This window comes from Anser anser (assembly GCF_964211835.1).
Source record: "Anser anser genome assembly, chromosome: 5".
NCBI lineage: Eukaryota > Metazoa > Chordata > Aves > Anseriformes > Anatidae > Anser > Anser anser.
Genome location: NC_139725.1, coordinates 28,884,463 through 28,897,347, shown reverse-complemented (window position 1 = coordinate 28,897,347; position 12,885 = coordinate 28,884,463). Strand labels below are relative to the sequence as shown.

The following is a 12,885-nucleotide window of genomic DNA, read 5'->3' as shown; positions in this document are numbered from 1 at the left end:
AAAAATGAGGAAAGAAAACCATAATTTCAAATGTTTCCTATAGAACCACCTCACAATCCTTCACTAGATTACCATTAGGATCTTTCTATGGAATATGTCTATGCCAAGGGCATTATATAAGAAACTTGACTTAGCAGGTTGTCTAGAAACGGAACTACGTTCAACCTCAAAAACTTAAAGTCACATTAAAACAGTGACCACCTACCTGGATTCTATTTTTTCCATGTAGATACATTCAAATAATTTAAATCATACCAGAACATCTTTTGCCAAAACTTCATGCTCTTTAAACCACTAAATTTCACCTTGCCAATTCCTGAATATCAACTGCCCCAGCTACGAGCATCAAAAAAGCAAAGCAACCAGTTCAAGGCCACGGGGTAAATCAACAGGTACATTCACCAAAAGTGCAAGTAGAACATAGCACTTCTCAAGTCCTAAAGATCTAATCTTCAGTCGTCATGCAGATGAGCTTTTCAAAAAATCACGTCAAATGCTTTAAGTTCATCATACAGCTAAAAGTAGGGGAGTTATCACCAGTTATCTTCTTGTTCCTAAAAGTCATTGATCCTCGTAAGTACTATCTAAAGAAAAAAGCCTCTGTGCATCACCAAGATATGGTCAATACAAGGACTGACTTCAGCTACCACTGGGATTCCCTCTTAATGGTTTTATGGCCATACCAGAATCTGTTCCAGAAAGTGCTTGCTGCTGCTCAAGCAGTAGAAATACGCAGTCTTCCAGGAAGCAACCTCCTTGGGATCTGAGAACAAGTTCATCATGGCTCGCTCTGTATCCAGCTGCTCCGATGAACCTAAAAAACATTATCAGATTACCTTACAATGCAGAGGGGTACCTTTGAAAGAAGGTTGTTGTTAATTTAAACTGAGAAATCCTCAGCGTTTTCTTGAATACTAATGAGTTGTTATATATTAACAGTTCAGACTCTCAGATATTGTTACTGGATAATGACAAAGCCAAGCAAAGAAATGTGGTAGAAAAGAAAGAGGACAGATAGGAAACCGGACAGTTGTTAACCTAGTGGAAGCCTGTTCAGTGCATGGGTTGTTTGCATTAGCTCAGGTCACACTGCATTTCTGTCTCCCCTCATTCTCATCTTATCTGGATGTTGCATGAATTCTCACTTCTGTGCTGAGACACTGTGCTGCTTTACAGGGCCTAGCAAAGACTTGTCCAGCACAGGAACTTCTCAGATCTGTACCAAGTGAAAATTCAACTACTCCCAGTAAGAGCAAATGCGTTCACATCTCCATTTCTCTACCCCATGAGGAAGCCCTAACTGTGATTACTACCAGAAATGGCAGGCTGCCACAGCACACCAGCCTGAACTTCCCTTCAGCAAACCCTGTGAGTGAAAGGAAATGAATTGGCCTTAAGTAAAACATCCTCCAATACTGATGACTCTGAGCTGGAGCTGAACCAGTAAGAATTTTACATACACGTGAAAAGTCAATTTTCAGTTACAAGCAAGACCTTCAGCAGGAAAAACACTGAGCGGATTAAAATAAAGCACAGTAAGGGGTGACAAAGGAAACGTTCACACAAAAAGGCAGCAAAGACCACAGAAACATAAGCAGCCTGGTTTTCCTATGCCAGACCTTTGCTTTTAATCATTTTAGCATCACCTTTTACAAGACTCTATGGCTTGTTAAGGTACCTCTTACCAAAAGAATTGCCCAATTCCTTGACAACTTACCTGTCTAATGCCTAACCAGGTTTGTTAAACAATAAATGAAAACAAACAAAAAAAGGTAAAACAAACCTTTTCCTGTTGATTTTGACACCAGAAATTTTTCTCTTGTTCTTTCTATGAGAACACTGCTATATAGGTTTAACAGGCCGTGGCTCTGTTTCCTCAGCATACAGCTTAGGAGCTTCTCCTCCCTCAGCGGGCTTCCCTCAGCCCAGCATACATCCAAGAGCTCCCTGAACAGGTGTCGTACTTCATCAGTCTGATGCTCCACCTCAAAAGTCACCATACTGAGAGCAGAATAAATAGTATCTACTAGTTCTCTTTGATCTACTTCTGAAATCTCAGAACCGCACTGAAGCCTCTGCAGAGATTTCAAGGAGTCGCGAAGAAATTCAACAAAGATGTTTTGTAGAGAACAATATTGTTGGAGTGAGGAGCCGCGTGTCCCTTGTTCCTCCTGGAAGAACTCCAGCAGGGTTTGTGCCCTCTGTGGAGCCCGTAACAAAAGCTTCCGGAGAGCTGAAACAACATCCAAACTGAATCTGTGAGAACAGCCATCTCTCCTTTTCCTGTCAGCAGTGTGCTTGTTCAGGGTGCATTCAAATGCTTCAAACAGCTCCTGGCAGGGAAAGAAAAGAAAAGAAAAATACACGTTTCAGACTTCATAAGTGATATTGTTATTTTCTACCAATAGAAGAAACTTGAAGCCAGAAGTTAAATCAATCTGGAAAAATCAAATTACCTAGGAAAACCATTAAATATGGTCTACCTTGTCCAGTATCCCCCCTAGAAGAGTGGATATGCCAGAATACACAACGAAATATAAGGAATCCTATAACATACAACTACGCTACACTGGCCATGTGCTCTTAAGCAAGTTCACACCCATTCCTTAGTTCACACAAGCGGCTCCTATGGAACGGCTGATGCACTACCCTATTCTATCTCTTCGCAATACACTAACATGTCTGTATCTTCCTAGGTCAGTAAGAACATGATGATTTACTGTCCAGGCTTTTTTTTAAATCCTGCTTTCCTTGATTCATATAATCTACCTACCCACTGCACTGTCCTCATTAACACTAATTTTTCAAACTTGGCTTCTGAATCTGTTGGCCAGTTTGAGCCATCTTGCTGACTTCTCTCTTATGCAACACTAATTTTTCTTGCTAATAGAAGCAATCCTACAGTTCTAGAACTAGGCAGTGGAAGACAAACAAGCAGGAACAATTAGCACTCCCAAGGAGGGGTAGTAAGGCAAGGCACAACTCAACCATTATACTTTCTAGTTAGCAACAGCTGAATAGCAATTAGGCAGCACTTCTGTTATTTCTGTAACTGTGTGTGTTATCCTCACCTGGAGGAGACATCTTAGGGAATATGGAGGGGAGAGGTGGTTGGTGTGTACAGAAATTAGAGGATTGGAAGACAAGTCCACAATCTCCTTTTATTTGCTGGATTAAAATGTAACTCTACCTACTGTCATGTCTCTGAAAGAAATTGTGATGAAGAGATGAGGTTGATGAATCTCCTATTTCTGCGCAACACTGTGGATAATGGTGCAATCTTTCATCTAATCTGATCTGGAGTCTAGACGGTAACATACACCAAATTCATCAGTCATCAGTAGACTTTAAACAGATTTATTTTAATCAACAGTCACCTTATTTACCTTGCCTGCTTGCTTTCATCCTGTAAGTGCTAATTCTGCATCCTTATAGGAATATTGACTGCCTCTTCCTTATTCACATTAAGGAGCTCCAAATAGCCTCTGAAAATAAGTTTTAATTTTCCTCTTAGAAAAAATCTTTGACGAGTTAGAACCTACGTAACTGGATGTGACATCTGAGGACACTTCATATACCACATCAGGTAATTCTGTTGCAACCAACATCATATTAGGACAGCTCCACAGTTAGAAGCTCTCCTGATTTTCTGCCCTATACTTGCTTTTGATATTAATCTATTTTTGCATGTTTCAATGTGTTTCTCAAGTAGAGCAGTCTGTATGTAAAAATTAATGGAAAAATGGCTTCTGGATCTCAGTCATACTAATCAGCAAATAATATCACTAAAAACAGTACAGCACTCAAAACCTCCCAGGGAGAGGGCGGGAAGGTGCAGAGGTGATGGAAACCAAGATTTTAGGAGAAGGAAAAAAGCAAATAGACATACATTTCAAAGGCGCTTGCTGACTATGGTTTCTTTTGGCTCACAGTGGGCTTTGTGATTAGGACATCTACAGATGTCAGACTGGGACAAGTAGCTGGCATCAGTACTGAAGCATGTTAGAAAGACCTTGAAGAAAAGCTTGTTCCTTGCCTGTCAACAGCCTCCTCTCTAACCAGAGAAATCACTTCCAGATACATTGGATTAAGTTAAAACAGGGAGCTGAATTACAGTCTCTTTCAATTGCCTAGAAGATTAATAACACATTCATATCTCATGGAAAGAAGGCTGCTGAAAGCATCAACTTTGATTCCCAAAACTGACAGTTTGGCATTCTGCATATCGGTAATGAGAAGAAGGGCAGGCTAAGCAGCTCACCTTTAGGACTTCCTCAGAGACATCTTTCTGCAATTCTTCCAAGAACAATAAAAATTCAGTTTCTCTCCGAAGAACAACTGGAACAGTTTTCTGAAACAACATAAAAGAATGGGGAAGATGTTAACCAGTATAGCTTTTATTTACCTGTATTATCATAACTGAATCTTAGCTATTGCATCAACTTTTTGAGGCAGACAAATCTGTCTCTGAAGATATCTAATTCTCATTTGAAGACTTCTAGATCGCACATCTAGAATCTGCTGCTGCACCAGTGGATTCCATAGAAATCAGAGACAAACATAACTTTGGAAACAGAGAAAAATGACACTTTTGCAGGAATTACAATGCCATCAATTCACTAAAATAGTGAAGAAAAAGTGCAAGTCTAAGTAGTGACAAAGACAAATGAATTAAAAAAAACACAAAATGATCACACGACCCAGTGTACCAATTTAAAAAAAATAATCTAGGAAAAAAGACTCTTTTTTACTCATGAAGCAGGTCACACTAGTCATTCTGACAACAGCAACAGAGCAAGCACAAGTTATACTCCTTCAGCCTCTAAAGCTTATAAAGAATTGTCTGATGCCTGAATTACTTCTTTATTATGGTAAGAAAGGTGCTACAAAAATGCAGAAGTTGATAAACTCATGCTTTCCAATTACAGAAATGCTCAATGCTAAAGAGGCTACTTTTATTACCTAAAAAAATAAAAACATCCCTACTTTTTCTCCAGCATGCAGAAGAGAAAGTAACTTTCAAAGATTAACAGTTGTTTCTTGACAAGTTTGTTAAAACAATGGACCTCTCCAGCTACCCTGAGAACTTAATTCCGTGAACATCAGGAAAACCTATAGTTTTAATCAGGCAACTCCGCAGACATTTCACACTCAGAAGTCAGCTACAGCTAACTTTTGTACCTGATTCCTTGCAAGCCATTTTTCCAGCACAAGGAGCCAAAGCCATGCTGTTCTCCAGGGGCTGCAATTCTGTCCACATCTACAAAAGCAATAAACACACATATCGGATTATACAACATTCTGCCCATCTCTTAGATCCTGGAAAACACTGTCAGAGCTCATTTTGATTTATATATTTCTTTGTGCATGATAAAAAAAAAAACAAAGATGACTAAATCTTTGAAGAAAAGTCATGCAGGATAAGAACAGAGAAAACATAATATTGGTACTACTTATACATTAACTTAATGATTTCTGCTGTGCAAATAAATGCTTTTGGATCTGTGAAATACCAACAACTATTGCCATAGGTTTTTCCTTCAAAACAGTGAAATTTATTTGTGGTCTAAAGTTCAGTCTGTAGAGACCTCTTTCAGCACTTCAGCAGATTTCTCTGAAATCTGACTGCTTGCCAAACTGCTATTTCCTGTTCTGTCTAGTTCTATCCCCCAAAATGAAACAAACTCTTATGTCACAGTAGCACAAGTGTAGCTCTTTGTCCAGATTAAAATTAACCTATTGTACTAATCAAATAAACAGAAACACTTGTAATTTCCCTATGCTTTTCACGTGCTCCAGTTCTCACACAGACATTCCAAAACCTAAACTGTCCAGGAACATATTCAGTATTGTGAAAGGAACTAGGAAAAGGAAAAAGCAGAAGACAGTTCATCAGCCTTTAAAAATCTCAGCAGTGCTAACTGCCTTTAGATGTGTTAGCCCAACTACGAAGGGCAAAAAGAAACAAGTATGTTTATGTCTCACATGATCATCCCCTAGACTGCCCTAAGTCCTAGAATCTTTATCACAGTGTTGCACAAATCTTCACGTGAGATGCGATCATCTACTTGGAGAGGGGGAGCAGCACTAAGCTTTAAACTTCCCTTGAACACCAGTGTTCCCTGGAGTGCTAGGAAGTCACGCTTCATATGCAACTACCAAAAAGTAGGAATCAAAAATAACCACACCCAAGCAAAACTAAATGCTGTTTCAAAATCCTGGGCAAGAGAAGTAAGAAATTAATAGCATAATCTGAATTTTTTAGAGTTTGAATTTTTAGAAGTTGGAAGGTCTTTCAAGAACTGGAAGCAAGAAAATATTTTAAATAATTACAGTTCTCATCTTGGTGGTTCGTTTCTAAACCAACTGAAGTTCAGCGTTAGAGGAATACAGTTTCAGATGTTCCTTCCTATCCTTCAATAAAATCTAACAAAGTCAGTTCTGAAAAGCTCCCAGATAGTTTTAAGCTCGTATCAGTCACAATGCCAGCCACAGAAATGACCCCAGCTCACTACCTCAGTAGGCTGAGCAGCCTGCCAAGTGCTAAGGCGTCACTGTTCAGGTAAGTGCCTGCCTACACCCCTCAGCACACAAGCCGGAGCTATTCCCCAGGTTCCACCGGCCTCCTGCAGGACCCACTAAGCTACCTGCTCCTCCCCACCTCACACGCGGACCCACTGAACAGGAGAAGCGCCTGGCTTACCTCACCGCCGCGGGACACGCTACGAGCGCCCTCAGGATCGCTTCCACCTCCTCGGGGCCGCCGGCAGGGCAGCGGCAGAGCTGGGGCAGGCAGGCCTGGGCGAGCCCCCAGCCGCCGCGCCGCACGCACTCACAGAAAAAACCCAGCAGCCGCTCCTGGGAGGCCGCTTCTTCGCGGCCGAACGGATGCATCTCCCCCGCACGGCCGGGGCACCTGCGCGGGGAGACACACGCCGAAGAGATGCCGTGAGGAGCCCACCCCACCTCACCTCACCTCACCTCACCCCACCCCATCCCACCCCGAATTTCTCCTTCACGCTGAGCGGGCAGCCGGGGCTTCTCCGCTGCTACCCAGGACTGCGGGCTGACAAGGATCGGAACCGCCCGGCAGCCGCCGGGCCAAGCGAGATGCTGCCCGCGTTACCTGGCGGGGCAGGAGGACGCGGCCCCCGCGGCGGCGCCGGGCTCTACCGCAGCGCAGCCCCGCTCCCGGCCGCCCCGGCCCTCGCCGCCGCCATCTTGGGCGCCGCCTCAGCTGACCGCGGCACCGGGCGGGCACACGGGCGCCCATTGGCGGGGCCGGGGCAGAATGTAAATAAGCCGCCATCTTTCTTTGGGGAGCCTAACGGCGCCGGGAGAGTCCGGGCAGCGCGAGCCGCGCCCCCTCCCGTAACCACGCCCACACGCCCGCCTCTCGTGTTTCTGCGGCCGCTCGTGGCTCTGATTGGCTTCCGCGCGAAGCTCCGCCCCCCGCCCCTCAGCGCGCGGGCTCCCGGCGGGCAGCGCTGAGGGGCTGCGGGGGAGGGGGGCGTGGGCGCGCGTTTGGTCAGATGGCGTGTTCTGTACCTGTGTGTATTATGTACATCTAAACACATCATTTACATTTGTATACACACAAATATAAGAGAGAGGTGTACTTATAGGGGTGTATACATACATATACAGAGCGTAAATACTGAAATTTGTCTTCATAAGCACATCACAGAATCCCAGAATATACATGTAAATATAGATATGTTTGATACCATTTCTGGCCTCTCCCAAAGGGGTGAATAGATATCATATATCCCTATGCAGAGAGAATGGGAGAGAGAGGTACACATATAGAGATATTCAGATGTGTATATATATATTTATCCCTTGAGTATGTTTATACACTTACATGTATATCCTGCTTTCTACAGGGAGATATGACATATATATATATATATTCACCCCTTTAAGAACGGAGGGAAGAGGCATAAAAATGCATTTTATAAAAAGACACAATACTTAAATGCATTAAATGTATGTAAATAAATAAATACAATGTCTTACACACGTGTGCGTTATTAAGTGTTCCTCTAAAGTGCACGCCTGGCCCTCCCATGCAGGGTGGCAGGGTGCCGCAGGGGCTCCCCACCCTCTCACCCACACAGCCTGGGTGTTTCTCAGCATCCCAGGGGGACATGAGGGGCATGACCAGGCATGGGGGCTGTGACTCAGCTGCTTGGCTGGGAGGCGTCCAGGCGCTGCTCGGCAGAGATAACCACCACCACCACCACCACCCCACATCCTCCCTTTATTCCGAGCTTTTTGTTTGTTTGCGTCCTCACACGAAACAAAAGCTCCTCCGGGGACTCCTGCAGTGGAGGCCAGTGTGCGCCCAGAGCAGTGATGACAGAGAAGGAGAGGTGTCCCAAAGTAAGTGAGCGAGTGGGTCCCCAAGGGCTACCAAACAGAAAATATGGGAAGGGGGCCGTGTCCCCATGCATGCGCTGGTACTCACCTGCACAGCCCACACGGTGCTGCAGGAGCTTGCAGCACTACCAGCTATGGGGTCCTAAGTATTTCTCACCCGTGCTGTTGTCTCGGTATCAGCTGAGGGTTGGCACATGGGTAGTCATGCCTCTGAGCTTGTTTCAGCTGTGATGGAAAAGCTGGAAGTGTTGAAGCCGTGCAGTTGTGCAGTTTGATCTATTCAGTTACGATTCCATATGCTTTTATTGACTGTATTTCGTATGGTGCAGCACTACACAAACTATTTCTTGACCTACACCAAAGATGGTCAAGGGGCTGGAGTACATGCACTGTGAAGACAGGCTGAGGGAGTTGGGGTTGTTCAGCCTGGAAAAGAGAAGGAGAAGGGAGACCTCACTGCAGTTTTTCAGTACCTAAAGGGGGCTTACAGGAAAGCTGGACAGGCACTCTTTGTCAGGAAGTGTAGGGATATCACAAGGGGGAATGGTTTTAAACTAAAAAAGGGTAGATTTAGGTTAGACATGAGGAAGAAATTATTTACTATGAGGGCGGTGAGGCACTGGAACAGGTTACCCAGAGAAACTGTGGATGTCCCATCCCTGGAAGTACTTAAGGCCAGATTGGATGGGACTTGGAGCAACCTGGTCTAGTGGAAGGTGTCCCTGCCCTTGTCTGCCCTTGCCCAACTGCTTGTCCCTGCAGTGGGGATGGAATTAGATGATCGTTAAGGTCCCTTCCAACCCAAACCATTCTGATTCTATGGTTTATGCAATTTGATTTTAGGTGTCTCCTTAGAGCCAGACTCCTTGTTTGAGGAGCTGTTTCCTCACCTAAGAAAAGTCAGGTGGCTGATGCTTTGCTTTTGTTACGAGGTTTACAACATACCTGCTGGAGTCACCTGCCCAGTTCTGCAAGAGTGAATGTACATCGTTAACAATGATCAGTAGAGCTGTCATTTCTGAAGGGATTTTTCTTTAACTTCTTCTCACATTGGTGGTGTTAGGAGTTAGGGGTATATTAATATATCTGCGATGTGGTAAAAGTTGGCTGGATATAAATATCTAGGAGGGAAAAATTGTTTAAAGTCATAGGTAAAACATTTTTCGTCTTGAATTTGTGTTCGCATTAAGTAAGCTGGCATTCATCTAACATTTTTGAATTCTAATGTATTAAATTCTAACATATTTTCCAATCATCTGAATTTGAAAATATGTATGAAATACCCATAGCAATGTACACTTGAATGGAAACCCATAGGTTTCCACACTAATGTAGTGCTTCTAATAGCCAAACTACTAAATGATACACATACTGTGCAGTTCTAGCAAAAAATGTCTGAAGTTTTTCTTTGGAACATTGGAAGGATAAGGCACTTTTTATCTGTAACAGTGTCTGTCGTGCACTGGCGTGGACAATTATCAGTGTCATGCAAACTGCTATTAACACTCAGTGTTTCACAACAGCTTCTCTCCAACAACGATGCATTTGGAGTGATTACATGCTACAGCGTAGTACACAGAATGCCCCTACTATTTGGTTCCAAAATCTCTCTTATTTTTCCATGCTAACCATTGCCTTTATTAGTTTCTCCACTGACCCTCAAAGCAGTCAGAGAATTACTTGGAAAAAGTAAATGTGGATCTGGTCTTCCAGTGGAGATTGCAACTACAGTAAACGGGAGAAAAGCAGATCACCAAAAAGTGATGGCATTTTAAATGTACTTAAAGGCACATCAGGGTCTACCTCTGATAAATACAAAGAAGAAATGGAACTTCTGACTAAATACAAGGAAGCAGTGTGAACCAGGCTGAACAATAAAACTGACCTTTACTCTATCCCAACCCATCCTGTGCACTGTGAGTGTGTGGAGATTGACCTCCGCTTGCTGGCTCTGCCCAAGGGCCCCTCAGCCTACCTCCTGCTCCCAACAGCAAAAAGCCAGTGCATCTCTGCCAAATCACTTCTTGTGTGGCACGGCCACAAGAAGACAACAGCCAGGGAGGATTAGCTACCTCAAGATGACAGCCAGGGAAGATTAGCATGGGGTACATGTGTTAGCTGGTCATCCATCAGTACCAGTGTGGTTGGGATCAGGTGTGAGGACACAGTGGTGTTTCTGTCAAAATACAGAGTTTGTGTTGGCTTTATGTCCTGGCAGAGGACAGAGACTACCCATTCTGGTGTGAAGCCTTTTGATACCAAGTTAACCTAGCAATGTTTTTTAACAAATTTGAGCTGACAGAGTAAATTCACACACGGCCTGCATCATGCTGCTGCAGAGCTTTTGATCTGCTCTGTGGAGCGCTGTCATGACCTGATTTTCTGTGTCATTAGACTGTAGTGTCACATCACTGGGTTGTCTGAGGTGTGGCAGTTGTCTGGCTCCTGTCACTTGAGGCACGAGGCTCACCTTGACAATGGTGCTGATCACATCTGTCCAGGCAGTCCCAACAGTAATCACTGACCACACGTGTCTGTCAGGTATGGTACAGGTATGGCGGTCCTTAGTCAGACACCCTCCACCAGGGTCGACGGTCCTGTCAGTCAGCCGCCAGGCCAGCATCAGTCATTGTGGTCACGTCAGCCCTCCTGTTTGCCTACAATACCAGAACTGACAGACTTCGTACTAAAAGCGTAAAAAGTACTTTGGGGGGGATATTTTAAAATTCCTTTTATATATAAAAATGCAATCAAGCTATCAGAGGTAACCTACTGCAGCTTGTTTCCCGTCCCCTGTAGGTGGAGCAGTATGTTGGTGAAATTAAAGGTGGACTGAGACCTGCCATGAGAATCACTGTCATAGGGATGGTACCTTCCAATCCCAAGAGGTAGGTGGGGGTCACCTGTTCTCATATGCTCTCCTGCATGCCTTAAATTCAGAAGATTTCTTGAGTGTCTGTGCTCTTTCGGAGGAAGAAAGACATACAGATTCATAATTTTCGTCTCTATTTAATTTTTCTGCTCTTAAATTAAGATGAGAATGTTGAGAAATGATTCACTATTTGGACTTTCTGACTGTTCCACCAGCATTTTCTACTCCTTGTCTTTATCTAAATATGAACTAGAGGGGGGTGAACAAATGGCATTCCTCTTCCAGGAATAGGTGCAATTCAGAATCCATATCTAGGCTGTCCACTGGTGGCTGGAATCAACACCACTTTAAAAATAGTGGTTTTGGCATGGGAATTGTAGGTCCATTGCTCTGTTTAGTCGATGACAGCAACTGTGCTATCATTACACTTTTTTTGCATCTTTGGCAATCAATTCCAGCCCTTTCAGTAGTGAAGCGTTTTCCATAACCTCTTTTAGGACACAAATTGGAATTATCTACAAATATTTGATTTCAATCACAAGAGAGGGAAAGCAAAATCAGAAGTCGCTAGAATCCTACTGGAAACTGGAAGAGAAACAAAGAATGTCCTGTTCTCAGCCCTTTCTGCAGCTTCTAAGCCTGTGCACAGTCCCTGTAGGAGTCCTACATTTCAGTGTGAAAATCAACAGCTGTCTCTAGTCTTTATAAGCATCTGCCATGTTCCCCATGTCCTTTTACATTTCTGAAAGCCCCAGTCATTTAACTGTTTTCTAGCTTTTCAGTGACTCTGCTCTGTGATCCAGTGGATGCAAACAAAGATGTCGGGATGCTATTTACAGTTAACTTTAGTGACAAATCCATCACCCGAAACGCACGAATTGCTGGGAAGTGGGGGATAGAAGAGAAGAATATTCCCTACTTCCCATTCACAGCAGGGGACACATTTAAGGTAATTTTTGGGGTATTATGCGTAGGGTGAAGAAAAGGAGAAGAGCAGGGCTGAAGGCTATGTATTTCACCTCAAATTGCTAGCTTTTGAAATTGTCAGGTTAACAACCCTGGCATACTAGTCTAGTATGGCACAGAGAGCAACAGTTCAAGCCCTCACAGGAGACATTCATTTCTTTCTCTAGTTTTACTGAGAGAACTCCCTATAAAGAGTTTAATAGTATTACCTCAGCATAGAGTAGGTTATTTATCATGGGCATTTTAGAAGAATTCGTATACTTTGTGTTTCACTGTCCCTACTGCATGGGGGTTCTAAGGTCATGCTGATGAAATCAGTTCTGCTGCTGGCCTCTAAAGCCCTCCCCTGTCATTTTCCATTGCAGATGGAGTTCTTATGTGAACACCAGCAAATACGGGTCTTGCTTGATGGACGGCAGCTCTGTGACTTCACTCACCGCATTCAGCCCTTGAACTTGGTGAAGGCTTTGCAGATCACAGGGGATGTCAAGCTTACCAAAGTGGCTTGAATAAACAGCGACCACAATGTCAGCATGGGACAAAGAAAAATGTACTTTCCCCTATCAACCTCCTGGCTGATTCTGGGAAACTGGGACTGTGTCTTCTTCATTTGCTGATATGTTTGAAATACACATTTTTTTTCTAATACACGCTCAAAAATTGCA

General features: G+C 43.6%; 2 protein-coding genes across 7 annotated transcripts in view; one reads left to right on the top strand and one right to left on the bottom strand.

Annotated features, from left to right (window-relative positions):
• Positions 1 to 7,276, bottom strand: part of ZFYVE26 (zinc finger FYVE-type containing 26) — a 49,872-nt gene extending 42,596 nt beyond the window's left edge. For all 6 annotated transcript variants that reach the window (XM_083838777.1, XM_083838778.1, XM_083838780.1 and 3 more), the window contains exons 1-6: positions 7,127 to 7,276; positions 6,704 to 6,916; positions 5,182 to 5,260; positions 4,262 to 4,351; positions 1,784 to 2,333; positions 684 to 814 (exon numbers count right to left, since the gene is read on the bottom strand). In XM_083838777.1, coding sequence (XP_083694903.1) covers positions 684 to 814; positions 1,784 to 2,333; positions 4,262 to 4,351; positions 5,182 to 5,260; positions 6,704 to 6,894 — 1,041 coding nt within the window. In that variant the 5' untranslated portion in view covers positions 6,895 to 6,916; positions 7,127 to 7,276. The remainder of the gene's footprint in view (positions 1 to 683; positions 815 to 1,783; positions 2,334 to 4,261; positions 4,352 to 5,181; positions 5,261 to 6,703; positions 6,917 to 7,126) is intronic.
• An 817-nt stretch (positions 7,277 to 8,093) lies between these two features.
• Positions 8,094 to 12,885, top strand: LOC310900599 (galectin-related protein A-like). Its single transcript, XM_083838802.1, has 4 exons — positions 8,094 to 8,385; positions 11,182 to 11,270; positions 12,029 to 12,203; positions 12,586 to 12,885. Exons 1-4 carry the CDS (start codon positions 8,170 to 8,172, stop codon positions 12,727 to 12,729), a joined length of 624 nt encoding a protein of 207 aa, XP_083694928.1. The 5' UTR covers positions 8,094 to 8,169; the 3' UTR covers positions 12,730 to 12,885.